Raw genomic sequence first — 16,736 nt, forward strand, 5'->3', positions numbered from 1 at the left:
AAATGGATTTCCTAGGGACCATTGCAGAAGGCATTTCACGGACCAGCTGTTGCATGCAAGAGCAGCCACATCAGATGAATTAAATGAATAAGACAAAATCTGTTGAAAAGTGAGCCTATGTGTCTGCTCTCTCATGCAACAACCGGTCAGTGAAATGCCTTCTGCGATGTTCCCTAGCAAACATTATATATATATATATATATATATATATATATATATATATATATATATATATATATATATATATATGAAAAGGAGCTCCCTGCACATTAGTGGCTTTTAAAGCCACCTATTGGTTCATATGGCGTGTCCACTTTGCGGGGTCCACAAAAAGCGACCAATCGGTGGCTTTAAAAGGTCTTCTTTTCCCATCTTCCAGTTCCCTTCAGATGACAGGAGACTCCGATGCAGATTGGGCAGGAGATGCGCTCGACAGGGAATCCATCACTGGAAATAGATTGTATTGTCATTGGAGACAGCTCTATATCGTGGAAGATCAAGCGGGAGCAGCTTGAAAGTTATTGATCAAGGAAGGGCGAAATCCAGTTCTTTCGCTAAGTATAGGGCGATGCCCGCTACAGCTGGGAATCTTGTGTGGGCAAAGACTTTGTTGGAGGAAATGGAAAGTCTTGTTCGAAATTCTTAGTCATTCATTTAGTTAGTTAATGTGAGGTTCTGCGGCAGATCGAACTCCCTTTCAACCGGGGGATCTGACCATCCTTCTTTTTCAGACAGCTGGACCGACTCATTCATGGACTGACTCCGACTGATTATTGGACTGGATCAATTTTCTATTCTATTCATAACTATAAGTTGAAGGGTCAGAATTTCGTTTCTAGGAATCCAACTCGGTTATTGATAGAGTGAATAGATCTTTCATTTCTATACCAGTCACAGTACGGTGAAGATCACTACTGCTCACACTTGATTCCCCCCTGACTCGAATGGCTCCCGGAACGGCCTAAAGAGAAATGTACGAAACAAAGGGGCTCCCTTTTCAATAGATTTTGTCTTATTCATTTAATTCATATGGTGGGGCTGCTCTCTCATCCAACAGCCTGCCCGCAAAATGCCTTCTGCGATGGTCTCTAGCAAATCCCTCTCTCTCTCTCTCCCTCTCTCTCTCTCTCTCTCTTTATATATATATATATATATATATATATATATATATATATATATATATATATATATATATATATATGAATTTGTAAATATTTGTCAAGGTGTGCGGAATTCGTAATATCCACAAAAAATTACTAAGGAAAAGTAGTTTTTTCGTAATTGTCATATTTCGATACCTCTTCTTTGTAGCTTTTGTCCGTAATTGTCATATACAGGTACCCATTGTCCGTAATTTCCCTCCAAAACTTTACTACGTAATGATTATTATTGCTAGCTTTTGGGTACTTATTATTGCTAGCCACCTTTCAAGAAATAGTATTTTCGTGCAGTTTTTCACCATGTCTAATAAGACAAATCTCTGAACACATACAATTGCAAAGGATGGGAGAGACGTAGCCTTTGGAGAAGGTGGCTAGCAAATCATGATTTGCTTTTTCAAATAATTCTGAAAGATTGAAATTATGTGGCTTTAATGAGGGCCTTTGTTAAAAAGCATAAAGGAGGGGGTAGGATTGAAAATATGTGGGTTGAATGGGTGCCTTTGTTAAAAAAAAGTCAAAAAAAGTGATGTGTAATTCTCATAGAATTTCGAGAATTATTTGAATTTCTCTCAAAATTCTATGAGAATTACACATCACTTTTTTTTGACTTTTTTTTAACAAAGGCACCCATTCAACCCACATATTTTCAATCCTACCCCCTCCTTTATGCTTTTTAACAAAGGCACCCATTAAAGCCACATAATTTCAATCCTACCCCCCTCTTTTATGCTTTTGTAATAAAAAAAGTGGACAAAGTCAACATAGTGATGTTTTTTCTTTGCAAAATTACGGATTAGGTACATATGTTACATAATTCGACGGATTTTGTGAAGATATTACATAATACTATGGATTCAGGACGCCTTTCAAAATATTGACGAATTCCGGGCACCTTAAGAGGAACAACATATTGTGGAAACCTTTTATAGATTGGAGGGCTAGGATCAGCCTATGGAAATGATTTTACGGGCACAACCTATTTATGTTGTGTTCCATCACATGGACGGTTTGGATCAACCTATGATGTGGTCCGTACAGTTCTTTGTCGGCCCGTGCATCGCACGGGGTTTTTTACTAGTGTGTGTGTGTGTGTATAGACACACACACACACACACACACATAACGATTTTAACAAACTTGTATAGTTGTATGAATCTATTCTACTATGGTGGACAGATACATACAATGGTTGAAGCGGATAGCTCATATAAGCTTACGCCAAAGCTTCGCGTATGGATTTTGGAATCTGAGCTTCAACACCCTTTATCATTCTACCCAGGTTTGTTTTTACCTTAAATTTTTTCTGTGCATATAAGGCTTACACTGTTATTTGGAGAACTTTCTTTCTCGTAATATATGTATTGATTATTTTGGTAAAATTCGTTAAAAGATTAATAGAATAGTGTAGTAAATTGACATATCATCCTTTTTTTGTGTTTAACATAAAGGGAGATTGAATTTGTGATAAGTCTTTATCCATTTCTTTTTCTTCTATAGAAATCTTTTATATCTGTCATATGAAATGCTTCAAGCATGTTTGTTTGAACTATTTTTTATTGGTCAGTTTTTACAATTATACCTTGATAATTCTCTGTAAAAGTGCATCGTCATGGTGAGTTACATGAGAAAGTGTATATGATGATGCCTCTTGGATTCAGTTTTGCAACTAGTGAAGGATAAGTATGGTTTGAGAAGTTAAAGAAAGTCCTTTATAAGTTGAAAGTCTCCACGACCTTGGTTTGAAAAGTTTCATCGTGCTCTCAAGGGAGTCGGATACGTCCAAAGCCAAGCTGATGACACACTATTTATCAAGCGCAGACTTGATAAATTCATAGCATATATGTGAATGACATAGGAGTCACTTGTGATGGCATTGAAGAAGTGCAAAAATTATAAGGGTATTTGGAAAAAAATTAAGAAGGATCTGGGTGTTTTGAAGTACCTTTTTAAACTCAAGGTAGCTCAATCACCCATGTTACATGGATTCTTCTAAATGGGCGTGGAGCTCGTGTCGGACATGTCACGGATTCCACTACTTTAGGATTCTTTGAGACACTTCTAGATCTCTTTTATCTTCTTTTTTTCCTGAATACCACACTAGCACAATTTTAATATTAACACATGTTTTGAGTTTTATCCGTCCTAATAGTATGTTTCTTAAATGGAAATAAAATATTATGTCTATTTAACCTATTAAATTTTTTAATATATTACTCGTTATTATTATATTATTATGTAAAAAATAAAACTTGAGAATTGATTAAAATATTTTGGTGAATCCACGAATCCTTCTTTCTGAGGTTTGGCGAATCCGACACTCGATACCCGTATCGGATTCCGACACCCGTATCCGTACGGATGCAACATAGTCGATCTTGAAGAGGGATCTTTATTGCTCAGATGAAGTATATCCTTGATCTATTGGGAATGACAGGCAAGCTTTGATCGAAGGGGATCATTGAGGATCACCATCCTCCCATTCTTCTTCCACCTCCCTTCACACCTCAAAACCCTAACCTAACTTCCCACTCCATCACCACCCACCATCTTCTACATCCACAATCCTAGCCCTAACCTAACCAACTCCCACCACCTCCCATCACCAGTCCAGACCCCCCCGCCCCCCGACAACCCGCCTGGGTTTCCCAACCCCCGTACCTCACCCAGACCCTACCTGGGTTTGTCCCACGCCCCAAACCCTGCCGTAATACCCCCCTCCACCTTCCCCGAGCCCCCAACCCTGCCGTAACACCCTCCTCCACCTTCCTCGACACCCCACCCCCACCGTAACACCCTACGCCCCCTTCCCCGACGCTCCAACCCTGCCGTAACACCCACCCTCTCCTTCCCCCACCTTTCCAGACCCCTCGCCCCCTCTGTAACCCCATTACCCCCCTCACAGACCTCCTCTCTTTCTTTACTCTCCTTATTTTCATTTTCCCACTCCTTTTTTAGTCTCCTCTTTTCTTTTCTTTCTACTTCAAAGTCTCCTTTTTTTAGTCCCTTCTCCTTTTTCCATATTATGGTCTAAATATCCTTTTGTGCCACTCCACCTCTTTGCGGCCCCGATTTTTTCTTCTGTGACCTTCCATGTCTCAATTTCTCTCTTCTCTTATATCGGAGCCGCGCTCTCTCTCTTGGGCCCATTGAGTAGTCCTTCGTCCCTCTTGCTATCGAACCATTTGTGGGGTTCTCTATCTTTCTCTCTGTATGGATTCTCCCGGTTTGAGGATCTCTCTCTTGGACAAGACTACTAGTCCTGTTCTTCCACCCCTTATGGCTTCTTCCTCTAATTGTTCTTCCTCGGGGGATGGTTCATTCCCTCCGATGACTACTGTTACATTAGATGGGCCCAATTATGTCAATTGGAAGGTCGCTGTCGAAACCTACCTCATTGCTCGACGCCGGATCTATGTCATCCGTCGGGCTCCTCCTCCCACTGATTCCTCCTATGAGAAGTGGGAGGAAGATGATGCTCTTGTTCGCACTCTCTTATGGCAGAGCATGACCTCTCAGATTTCTGGCAACATGATGCATCTTCCGACCGCCAAGCATATTTGGGATGAGACTGCCGTTGTCTTCTCTGGGGTTGGCGATCTTGCTCGTATTTGTTCCACCTATTCCCAATGGATGCATCTCCGGCGGGGTGACGCCCCTCTTTCTGGGTACTTTAGCCAGTTTGTCTCTCACTGTCAGCAGTTGGATGTTCTCATGCCTTTCACGACAGACTTAGCTGTTACTGCCCAGCAGCGGGACCAGCTCTGTGTCGTTCACTTCCTTGAGACGCTGGGTCCTGAGTTCCTCCCTCTCCGGCAGCAGATCGTTGGCTCTGGGACTATGCCCTTCCTCCTGGAGGTCTACTTACGAGCTCAGCAATGTATCGTTGGTTCTTCTCTGCCTCCTTCTTTTGATGGTTCTGCGACGACAGCTTATAGCGCTGGTGATCGTGGTTTTCGAGGGGGTGGCACCTTTGGACGAGGTCGTGGACATGACTTTGGTCGTGGCTCTGACTGCGATTTCGCTGGTGGACGGGGTCCTAGTGGTTGTTCTCGCCCTTACTATTCTCACTGCCGTTGGGAGGGACACACTTTCGAGACATGCTATGTTCTACATCGTGAGCGTCTTTCGCCGTCTGCTCCGCATTTTGGCCGCTCAACACATCTCTCTGCCACAAACCCATCCGAGTCAGTGCCTTCTTCATCTTCAGAGCCGAGTTATCCCGCGCCTCCTGATGGTTTCTTTCTTTCCCGGGTTGACTACGATGAGTTCCAGAGCCTCTGGCTGACCAGTCACCCTCTGAGTGCCTGCTTTGCTCAGCCAGGTAGCTCTCCTACTTCTCTTCTCACTCGTTCAAGCTCCTGGATCATTGATCGAATCATACTACACGTATCTCCTCATCCCTTCACCTTTTTCGTCCTCTATCGTCTCAGTTTATTACCCTTGTTGATGAGAGTACTACTCCCATCTCTGGTATTGGTACTACCTCTCCCTGTCCTGGTATTACCCTATCGTCTGTGCTATGTGTTCCTAAATCCCCTTTTAGTTTACTTTCAGTTAGTCAGATTACTAAATATCTCAATTGCTCTGTCTCATTTTATCCATCTTATTGTGTTTTTCAGGATCTTTCGACTGGGAAGACGATTGGCTTGGGTAGAGTGGTGGATGGACTCTATCATCTAAACTGTGGTCCTTCTCCCGCACTTTTGCACATTTCTGTCGACTCCTATCAGTGGCACTGCCGTCTTGGCCATTCTTGTCTTGACTGTTTACGACGCACTCCTATTATGTCCTCTCCTATTCAGTCTTTTACGTGCGAGGCCTGTGAACTTGGAAAACACCACCGTGTGTCATTTTCATCTAGGCTTGTTAGTAGGGCCTCGCACCCTTTTGATATAGTGCACTCTGATGTATGGGGTCCCTCGAGAACTACCTCTATTTTTTGCTATAGATATTTTGTTGTCTTTATTGATGATTTTTCTCGCATGACTTGGGTTTATTTGCTTCGAGATAGATCTGAGGTTTTCTCTACCTTTCGCACCTTTCATGCCAAAATTACGAATAAGTTCAGTTGTACTCTAAAATGCTTGCGCATGGATAACGTTAATGAATATTTCTCCAAATCCAATGGTTTTCAGGATTTTCTTTCCACTCATGGTATTGTCCATCAATTTTCCTGTGCTCACACCTCCCAACAGAATGGTGTAGCAGAAAAGAAAGATGCGATCTTTACTTGATGGAGCCCGTACTCTTCTTATTCAGATGCGGGTTCCCAAATCTTATTGGGGTGATGCTATCCTCGCCAGATCTATAAGCGCCGTCCGAAGTCTGGAGCCTATCCTCCTCAGCCCGCGCCATTACTCTCTTAGCCGGAGATCATGTCATCCTCCTCTCAAGTACCTCTTCCCTCCCCTCCTACTGTTACTCCAGATTCTCTCATTGCTTCGCGTACTCACTCTCATTGTCCTGCTCATCCCATTTCCTCTGTTATTTCATATGATACTCTCACCCCTCTGTTTCGAGGTTTTGTATCATCCTTGTCTTCTGTTTCTTTGCTGTAGTCTTTGTCAGCTGCGACTGGTTGCTAAAGGTTACACTTTTGGCGTTGACTATAATGAGACCTTCTCTCCTGTTGCCAAGATACCTTCCGTTCGGGTTCTTATCTCAATTGTCGTGAATCACGGTTGGCATCTGCATCAATTAGATGTCAAGAATGCCTTTCTACATGGTGACCTTACTAAGGAAGTGTATATGGAGCAACCCCCTGGGTATGTTGCTCAGGGGGAGATGTCGTCCCCAGTATGTCGGTTGAGGAAATCTATATATGGCCTCAAGCAGTCCCCTAGAGCTTGGTTTGGCCAATTTAGTGATGCTATCATGCGCTTTGGCATGAAGCAATGTGTTGTGGATCACTCCGTCTTCAGTTACCACTCCGTTGTAGGTTGTGTACAATTGATAGTATATGTTGATGACATTATTCTTACAGGCAGTGATTCAGTGGGGATACAAAAGCTGAAGACGACCTTGTAGAAGGAATTTCTTAGGTATTTTCTTGGTATTGAGTTTGCCTATTCCACTAGAGGCATCTCCCTCTCCCAGAGGAAATATGTTCTGGACCTTCTTGAGGAGACATCCCATCTCGGAGTGAAACCTGCTTCTGTTCCCATGGACCCAAATGGGAAACTTCTTCCAGAAGAAGGAGATTTATTAGAAGACCCTGACAGATACAGGAGGCTAGTTGGCAAGCTCATATATCTTACAGTCACTCGTCCAGATATATCATTTGTTGTTGGTGTCGTTAGCCAACAAATGAGCTCTCCTCGTACTTCACACTGGGCTACAGTGATTCAGATTCTTCGCTACTTGAAAGGAGCGCCAGGTAAAGGCCTCCTATTCAAGAAACAAGGGCATATCAGGGTGGAAGGCTTCTGTGATGCAGATTAGGCAGGATCTCCTGCAGACAGGCGTTCTACCACTGGATTTTGTAAATTTGTGGGAGGCAATTTGGTGTCGTGGAAGAGTAAGAAACAAGACATAGTTTCCAAGTCCAGTGCCGAATCAGAGTACAGAGCCATGTCCCACACTAGTGGAGAGCTTCTTTGGTTGCGTTCTCTTCTATCAGATATTGGTTTTCCTTCATCCTCTCTAGCTCGGCTTTATTGTGATAATAAAGCTGCAATTTATATAGCCACCAATCCTGTCTTTCATGAGAGAACCAAGCACATAGAGGTTGACTGCACTTCATTCGCCAGAGAATACATAGAGTCGAGATTCATGTTTCCTTCACTCGATCTTTGGATCAGCTTGCAGATGTTTTCACTAAGCCCTTAAGTGATGCTAAATTGAATGACAATTGTAACAAGCTTGGAATGTATAATATATACATTCCAGCTTGAGGGGGAGTGTTAGAAGTTGGTGTATTAAGCCTTAAGGGCATAATAGTCATTTTGTATGTTTCTCATTTCTATAAATACATTAGTGAGGGGGAGCTCCCACTCACAACTCTTTTCTCCAATCTTCTCCTTTTCTTCATCCCTCAACAAGAAGTTTAGTGCACGAGTTGAGGATTATTGTTCTAGGATCGATGAGCTTATATTGTGATAAGGCTGCAATTTGCATTGCTCACAATCCAATTCAACACGATAGGATGTGTTGTATGTATTTGTTGGTAGACACACCACAATGCTAGACACGTTACACTCATTAAGGGTACTTTGTTCATTGTATCACACACACACACACACACACACATATATATATATATATATATATATATATATATATTTCTCGTGTGGAGAGAACACTAACTCTCTCTCACGCCATTCTCCATCTCTTCTCTTCTCTATCTCATCATCATGTAAGAACTTATCATGGTATCAAAGCTTATGGTAGTGAGAGTCAATGATCCTGAAGACGCGACGAGACGAGACGCGAAACGAGTCGCCCCACTCCTACCATCCGGAGATGCAATGAGACGAGACGAGACGAATCCCTTCTCCATTTTTTTAGAGCACAAGGTTCAAGAGCAAGCTTTTTCCTCCTTGAAGAAATCGCATCATAGAACCCCAACCCTATATCATCCCTCCATACTATTGTTGTCCCTCCTTCCATACCTTAACCTTAACTTTTCCTCAACCATATACCTAGTTGCAGCTTTCCCTCCCATCTTCTACCAGTGTCGCATCCCCCAAAACCTATATCTTCCTTTTTTTATCCACAGACCATTTGCTCCCCTAAAACCTCTTTTTTTAGTGGTTTCATACTTTCACAATCCTTAACCTCTATATGTGAAATTTTCATACACCCCTATCCCCGGACCAATTAATCCCTACCCATGCAACCTAGGTTTGTGTTAAAATTGTTAAAATATAAAAGATAAATAATGCTTTCTCCAACAGCTTAAGCTTTTGGAGAAGTTGGTAAGTTAACATGGTATCAAAGCCAAAGGTCTCGAGTTCAAACCTCCCGGATAGAAAAAATCCACATGCGATGGTCGGCCCAAAGTGGGACCACATGTGTCACGTGTTTGCCAAGTGGGCCACACGTGCGGGGGAGTGTTAAAATATAAAAGATAAATAATGCCTTTCTCCAACAGCTTAAGCTTTTGGAGAAGTTGGTAAGTTAACAAAAATCATATCTTCAACTCAAGATCTAGTACAAATCAGTCCCTAATCATCTCTTATTTATGATCTAAACTATTTTCTTCTTGCCCGTTTATCTTGTGATTGGTTCCAGAAATTTGATTTGTCATCCCTTCTTGTTTCTATATATGTTTGGGTGGTGTTTGTCCATTCTTCTTTGTCCCGGAACCAAGTGTTGATGTCTTCGCGCGAGTATTGTTAGAGGAGTTGGTGGTGATTATCAGTGGTGGATTTATTGAATATAAGTACATGCCAACTGTTTGATGAAATGTCTGAGACAATTTTTTGTTGGCTTTGGTAGTGATCAGTTGTGCCTCGTTACTTGTGTTGTTGGTGGTGATTGGTTTGTAGTTAGTCTTGGTGGTTCGTTGCTTCTATGCTTAGTTGGTTGGTTGCTTCAACACTTGGTTGTTAGTGGTGCTTGGTGGTTATTGTTGTTGGTGGTGGTGATTGTGGATTTGTTGGTGATTGTTGGTGGTGGTGTTGGTCGCTTGTTGTTGTTGGTTGGTGGTGATTGTTAGTTGGTGTTGAGTGGTGGTGGAGTTTTTTGGTGATTGTTGGCTGTTTGTTGACGATGACTATCTATGCCCTGTTCATGCCGTGGTTGTTGGTTAACTTGTTGAAGGTCGTTCTTTGTGCCTTGTTGTTTATGGCTTGAAGCAGTCTCTGAGGGCATGGTTCGGCCGGTTCACCGATGTAGTCTTGCCCTTTGGAATGAAGCAGTGCGCTGTTGATCATTCTGTTTTCAGCTACCAGTCCACTGCTGATTATATATTCTTGGTTGTTTACATGGATGATATTGTGATCACTGGAAATGACAAAGGTAGAATAAATAGATCGAACACTTTCCTCAAGGAAGAATTCTCAACAAAAGACTTGGGCCTTCTTAGATATTTCCTTGGCATTGGGGTGGCACTCTCTCGTTACGGTCTTTCTCTGGCACAGAGGAAGCATACGTTAGATATTCTAGAGGAGACTAGTTCCATGGGGATAAAACCAGCCTCTATGCCTATGGATCCGATTGTAAAACTCTTTCCAAATGAAGGTGACTTGTTGGATGATTTAGGTCGATACAGGAGATTAGTTGTTACGCTAATTTATTTGACAGTCACTCGTCCTGATATCTCATATGTAGTAGGAGTGGTCAGTCAGTTTATGACCTCTCCTTGTACCTCTCATTGGGAAGCAGTAATTCAGATTGTCAAATACTTGAAGGGCACACCGGGAAAAGGCTTATGGTTTAGGAAACACGGTCATGAGAGGGTAGAGTGATTAACTGATGCAGATTTTGCAGGGTCTCCAGTAGACAGGAGGTCCACAACTGGTTATTGTACATTTGTTGGAGGTAATATGGTATCATGGAGAAGTAAAAAGCAGGATATTGTATCTAAATCCAGTGCAGAAGCAGAATACAGAGTTGTGTCATACACGAGTGGAGAGTTACTTTGGTTACGTTCTTTCCTATCAAATATTGGTTTTCCACCTTCAAGTACAGCACGACTGTGTTTTGATAACAGATCTGCAATTCATATCGCCAACAACCCAATCTTCCTTGAGCGAGCAAAACACATTGAAGTGGACTGCCATTTCATTCATCAGAGAATCTAGAGAGGAGAAATATGCACCATGTTCACTCAATCAGCAGACCAACTTGCATATGTGTTCACTAACCATTAGGCCTTCTATGTTAAGGGATGCTTGTAACAAGCTAGGAATGTATGATATATACATTCCAGCTTGTGGGGGAGTGTTGGATGTATTCGTTGTTAGACGCACCCCACTGTTAGACACATTACACGCATTAAGGGTACTTTGGTCATTGTATCACACACACACATATATATTTCTCGTGTGGAGAGAACACTAACCCTCTCTCATCCCATTCTCCATCTCTTCTCTTCTCTATCTCATCATCATGTAAGAGCTTAACAGGATGAAAAACATTGTCGTGGATAGACGCTTCATCAAGTAGAACTTGGACTCAAGATTGATATACACACCTTATGTTGAGACAAACGAACCGATTGTTGATGTATTGACTAAGGGTGTTTGCAAAGCTCATTTGCACAGGATTTTGTCCATGTTGGGCATGGTAGATGTCTTCGCATTAGCTTGAGGGGGAGTTTAGAAGAATAAAGAGTGGGCCATAAGAGCAAACCAAGGTCCTTAGATTTCGGCTTCGGTATGCGTTATGGTCATGTTAAAGATATAAACATATAAATTTCGGATGGAAATTTTGTTGGAAATCTTATAAAATCATAGAAATGTATGGAAACATATGCAAATGACGGAACACTTACGATGAAACTCTAGGAAGTGCTAGAATAAGCACAAAAACCATCACATATGAAAAACACTACCCATAATGGTTTAACAATATCGAACACCTAGTTCCATGTATTGTCGTGCATTTTTGTTAATTCAGTACATTCCAGATTTCATATGTAATTCATAAAAATATTAATACATATACACCACATTTCACATGCAATTCATTTAAAGAAAATTATTTATTACCTACTGGTATAGCATACTAATAATACACTTACCATTTTGGTTTCGGTCTGCACTTTTGGTTTCAGTATGCATCTCGATAGGGATGGGAACAAAAACATTTTGATCGTTTCGTATCGTATTTAGTGGAAATTTAAAACTATGGAGCAAAGGGTTTTTTATTAAAGTCATTATGAAGGGAGGGGGTATTTTTGTAACTTCCATTTTTCCCTAGAACTTAAGTGTGACTTAAGTGAGTGAGCACTCCTTGGGGATATACGACTTGCTCAATTAATAACATGTTCGTGGGTTGGGGTTTTCCAACCACATGAACAACTTCTCCTTATTTCTCCTTCTCCACTTACATTTAAACCCTATTCTTTCTACTATTGTTACATAATTACCTACTGTTCCAGATGTTTCTTTAATCGAGTGATGCCTCTACCCAATATAACTGTCACAATAAATACAAACAATTTTATTGCGATGATCCAAGACCAATGTAGTCTGCCCATGTCAGATCATCTAATGATTCTAATCTATTAGGAGAAGAACCAATTGATGATTCCCTAGCAGAAGGTCCCGTACTCATTTTTAGATTTTCTACACAAGAAAAAAAATTACATGTAAAAACCACAAATATGAGACAATTAGTCACCTTCCTTCAAATTACCCCTTGGGTGAAAGCAAATGGGTTGCCCCTAAAAGTATTGTTAAAGTATAAAAGATAAATAACGCCTTTCTTCAACAGCTTAAGCTTTTGGAGAAGTTGGTAAGTTAACATGGTATCATAGCTAAAGGTCTCGAGTTCAAACCTCCCGGATAGCAAAAATCCACATGCTATGGTTGGCCCAAAGTGGGACCACATGTGCCATGTGTGGCCATGTGTTTGCCAAGTGGGCCACACGTGCGGGGGAGTGTTTAAGTATAAAAGATAAATATCGCCTTTCTTCAACAGCTTTAGCTTTTTCCATTTGATTGGGATGGATGAAATAGCTTGAAGGCCCTTCATTTCTGTGGAAAATGTAACAAAAAAAGGGAAAAATCTGGAAAATAACATTGGGGTGATAACTTCCATTGTGTCTTTTGTTGGTTTCGGATGGGATAGGGTGCAGAATTTATGGAACACCTTGTTTCGCTAGGAATTTTTAGATTCTTTAGAGTTTCGACTGAAATTTTTCATGGAGATTTTTTTTCTACATTAAATTTTGGAACGAAATCTACGGATTCCCATTTCAGTCATTGCTTCAATAAATTCCTCATTTAATACTCTATAAATGATGTATTTGTAGGATGAGAAAATAGTTCTACTTGATATGGTTTCTTCTGAATTAAACACACTTGGTGTTATTTAATCAACCCCCTCGAAGTATTTTCATCAATGATTTTGATGGAATAAAGTTACTTAGCTTAGTTCTACTCTATGAATATATTGGCTAAAATGAATGTGTATGTTAGTATATGTATGTTACATGAAAATTACTTCTTTTTCAACTTTTATAAAATTAGTTATTAAAATCATTTGATAAACTTAATTTTATAGGTTATGGCTGTGCTGATAGGAGGAATATTTGTTAAAGCTGGTCATATATCGGTCGAGCAACTTACAAAATTTATATTATACTCCGAATGGGTGATTTTTTCAGTATGGTTGGTTGGAGACAATTGGTCATCTTTAATGCAGTCCATCGGGGCAAGTGAAAAAGTCTTCCAATTAATGGATCTTTTGCCTAGCAAACAATTCACATTACAAGGTAAGCACATATTAAGATTTTTTTATTGTAAATGTTTAATGGATTATTTATTATGTTTTTCTTGGTGGTAACGAACCTTGATCTTGTCGTGCGATTTATTTTAAGATGTTTGAATATTGGTTGTAGCCAACATGTATCCTTTTTTTTTTTTTTTTTGCACTTTAGATTTTGGCAAATTTTCTTCCTAATTGTCTAAAAACCAAGCAATAGAAGTATGTTGTCTAACATTTTTTTTTATAAATGGAAACACATCTAACCACCACTTTCATATGATTCCTTACGATCAAGAATGAAGTCCTTGTAACTCTTCCTATGTTCTTATTTCTTAATGGTACCCTTCGTTTAATGGATAAAAAAATTAATAAAAAAGGAAAATCACTATACAAAATGGAGAAAACTATTGGAAAATACAGCACCGGGGTCTTTAAATAAATTTTTGCACCCATTTATGTCATTGTAACCAGATTTTTGAAATGAATGAATACATTTATCTTCACACGTGGTTGTCTCTGATTGTGATATTAAATAACCGCAAGTGCACGGATCGCGTGTAGATACGGGTCGAACTTAGGGAAGAGAAATCTAGTTGTCAATCCTATTCTTGTACCGATTAGAATACTAGCTATGATATAATGTTGCCTGGAATGGACTCAGGAATTCCATGGACTTGACCTCGGAGCCAATACTATATATAAGCGTATATTCTAATCAATCTAAGAATCAAATTTAACTAAGATCTTTTTTATTTAAAATTCTAATTTAGGCAAAGTGTACCAAATTTTAATGATCTCTATTAACTACTTATCTAATTTAATTAGAAAACTAAATTCTAAGGGCTTAAGTAAATTGGAAAATTGCAAAAGTAATTTGGAATAGTGTAAAAATCTTAATTCAATATAAAAGAGTACTTAGGGTTAGAATCCACCGTGGGTTGGGATTGGATCATTAATCAAACCAATGTTTTGATTGTGATATTAAATAACCGCAAGTGCACGGATCGCATGTAGATACGGGTCGAACTCAGGGAAGAGAAATCTAGTTGTCAATCCTATTCTTGTACCGATTAGAATACTAGCTATGATATAATGTTGCCTGGAATGGACTCAGGATTTCCGTGGACTTGACCTCGGAGCCAACACTATATATAAGCGTATATTCTAATCAATCTAAGAATCAAATTTAACTAAGATTTTTTTTATTTAAAATCCTAATTTAGGCAAAGTGTACCAAATTTTAATGATCTCTATTAACTACTTATCTAATTTAATTAGAAAATCAAATTCTAAGGGCTTAAGTAAATTGGAAAATTGCAAAAGTAATTTGGAATAATGTAAAAACCTTAATTCAATATAAAATAGTACTTAGGGTTAGAATCCACCATGGGTTGGGATTGGATCATTAATCAAACCAATGTTTGTATTGTATAGTGTATTTGATAAATCCGGTTAATGGGGAATAAGATCAATGGATGTCATTGCCCATGAGTAATTGATCATATACACTGTTAACTTAGCAACTTCTCCAAAAGCTTAAGCTGTTGAAGAAAGGCGTTATTTATCTTTTATACTTTAACACTCCTCCGCACGTGTGGCCTACTTGGCAAACGCGTGGCACATGTGGTCCCACTTTGGGCTGACCATAGCATGTGGATTTTTGCTATCCGGGAGGTTTGAACTCGAGACCTTTGGCTCTGATACCATGTTAACTTACCAACTTCTCCAAAAGCTTAAGTTGTTGAAGAAAGGCGTTATTTATCTTTTATACTTTAACATACACTATCCAATTTCGAAAGTTATATAAGCGTTTATATTTGTTCATCAACAATTACGCCTACGAAAGGAAGGAATCCAATGGCATGAGTGATTGGGATCCAACAAATCTAAACCCTTATATATGATTGTGATTTTATATCATTGATTATAATTAATCATCTTTCTCCTTCCCCATGGTTTCATCTAAACCCTAAGTAAGTGGGTTTAGTTGTTCATGGAGAAGGGGAACGAAACAAAGAAAATAGAGAGGGGAATTGGAATTGCCATTAAATAAACAAAGAAAGCTCTACTTTAATTGAATTTGAAACAAAAATACATTGAACTAATTCTTGGAAGAAAGAACAAAAGTAAAAGAACACTTAGTCTTTTCGCAATGATTGAATCCTTGGCCGAGAGATATGACGGTGCCGAAACATAAACTTGAAGAAGAATAGTGTTGAACCAAATTTCCAAGTGGGAGAGATCTTTGTTGATGAAAATTCCAAGTATTACAAACTAGAGAACCAAAATAAGATGAAAGAGTGAGAGAGAACAAGAGAGAGAGAAAGCAATACATAAAATTAATGAGAGAAATCGTGAGTAAGAGGAGAGTCAAGAGCTACATATGTGTTGCCAACCATCAAAAGATTGCTCATCATCATCTCCAAAGAAATTGCCGATTTCCCACATATGAATAATAGAAGGATTGTAATTGCCAAGATATAAAGAATGAAGCCATAATAGGGATAGTGACAATTGGAAACTTCCAAAACATAATCCTTCTTTCCAAAAAATATATGACCGAATCATGTTTCTTCCATCTTTGCATCAAAAACGTCCAAGATATGATCTTAGGTTAATAATAACATACCGCATGTCTAGAGCTCAACATTGCCAATTTCATCACCTTGTGAGAGCTACAAGGAAAATTCCAAATGGGTCCCACTCTCAAGTTTCAGCCGAACTCCTCTTATTTGTATAAAGATCTTCTAATTTTCAAAAAACTACACACAATGGACCCCACATTTGTTTCTATAACACTCAAGCCTTCATCCAAGCCATGCATGGCTTGCATGGCTTTCCAAAAAAAATACGTGACATCATCCCATCTATATATAAAGAAGCTGCTGTTTTGGTTTTTCTTGCTCCCACGTTTTCATAAGAAAAATAGCAAGTGGCTATTTAAATATTAGAAACAAACAATGTTGCTATTTAGTGTGTCTGTATGTCATCCATCCCATGCACATATAGCAAGTAGCTAATTAAATAGTGCCTTGGATGTTCGGTTATAACTATTGCCAATATTTCCAGGCATGCTAACATCATCACATCCATGCAAGGCAACATATAACATACATTGTATTTTGTTCCTATCAATAAGAACGCCCAAAATGGCTGAATTGGGCAACAAAGGATTAATCCAAACCACTGATTTGA

The 16,736-nt window shown here is 39.6% G+C and overlaps 1 protein-coding gene across 3 annotated transcripts in view; it reads left to right on the forward strand.

The window, feature by feature from the left end:
- The window catches only part of LOC143860473 (ABC transporter B family member 26, chloroplastic-like), a 53,966-nt gene that overhangs the window by 9,773 nt on the left and 27,457 nt on the right, over positions 1 to 16,736 (forward strand). For 2 of the 3 annotated variants that reach the window (XM_077371138.1, XM_077371137.1), the window contains exons 9-10: positions 2,340 to 2,442; positions 13,338 to 13,548. In XM_077371138.1, coding sequence (XP_077227253.1) covers positions 2,340 to 2,442; positions 13,338 to 13,548 — 314 coding nt within the window. The remainder of the gene's footprint in view (positions 1 to 2,339; positions 2,443 to 13,337; positions 13,549 to 16,736) is intronic. The other variant, XM_077371139.1, reaches the window with a different exon arrangement.

This window comes from Tasmannia lanceolata, unplaced genomic scaffold (genome assembly GCF_043159265.1).
Source record: "Tasmannia lanceolata isolate RefF3 unplaced genomic scaffold, GAP_Taslan_0.1 ptg000037l, whole genome shotgun sequence".
NCBI classification, from domain to species: Eukaryota; Viridiplantae; Streptophyta; class Magnoliopsida; order Canellales; family Winteraceae; genus Tasmannia; species Tasmannia lanceolata.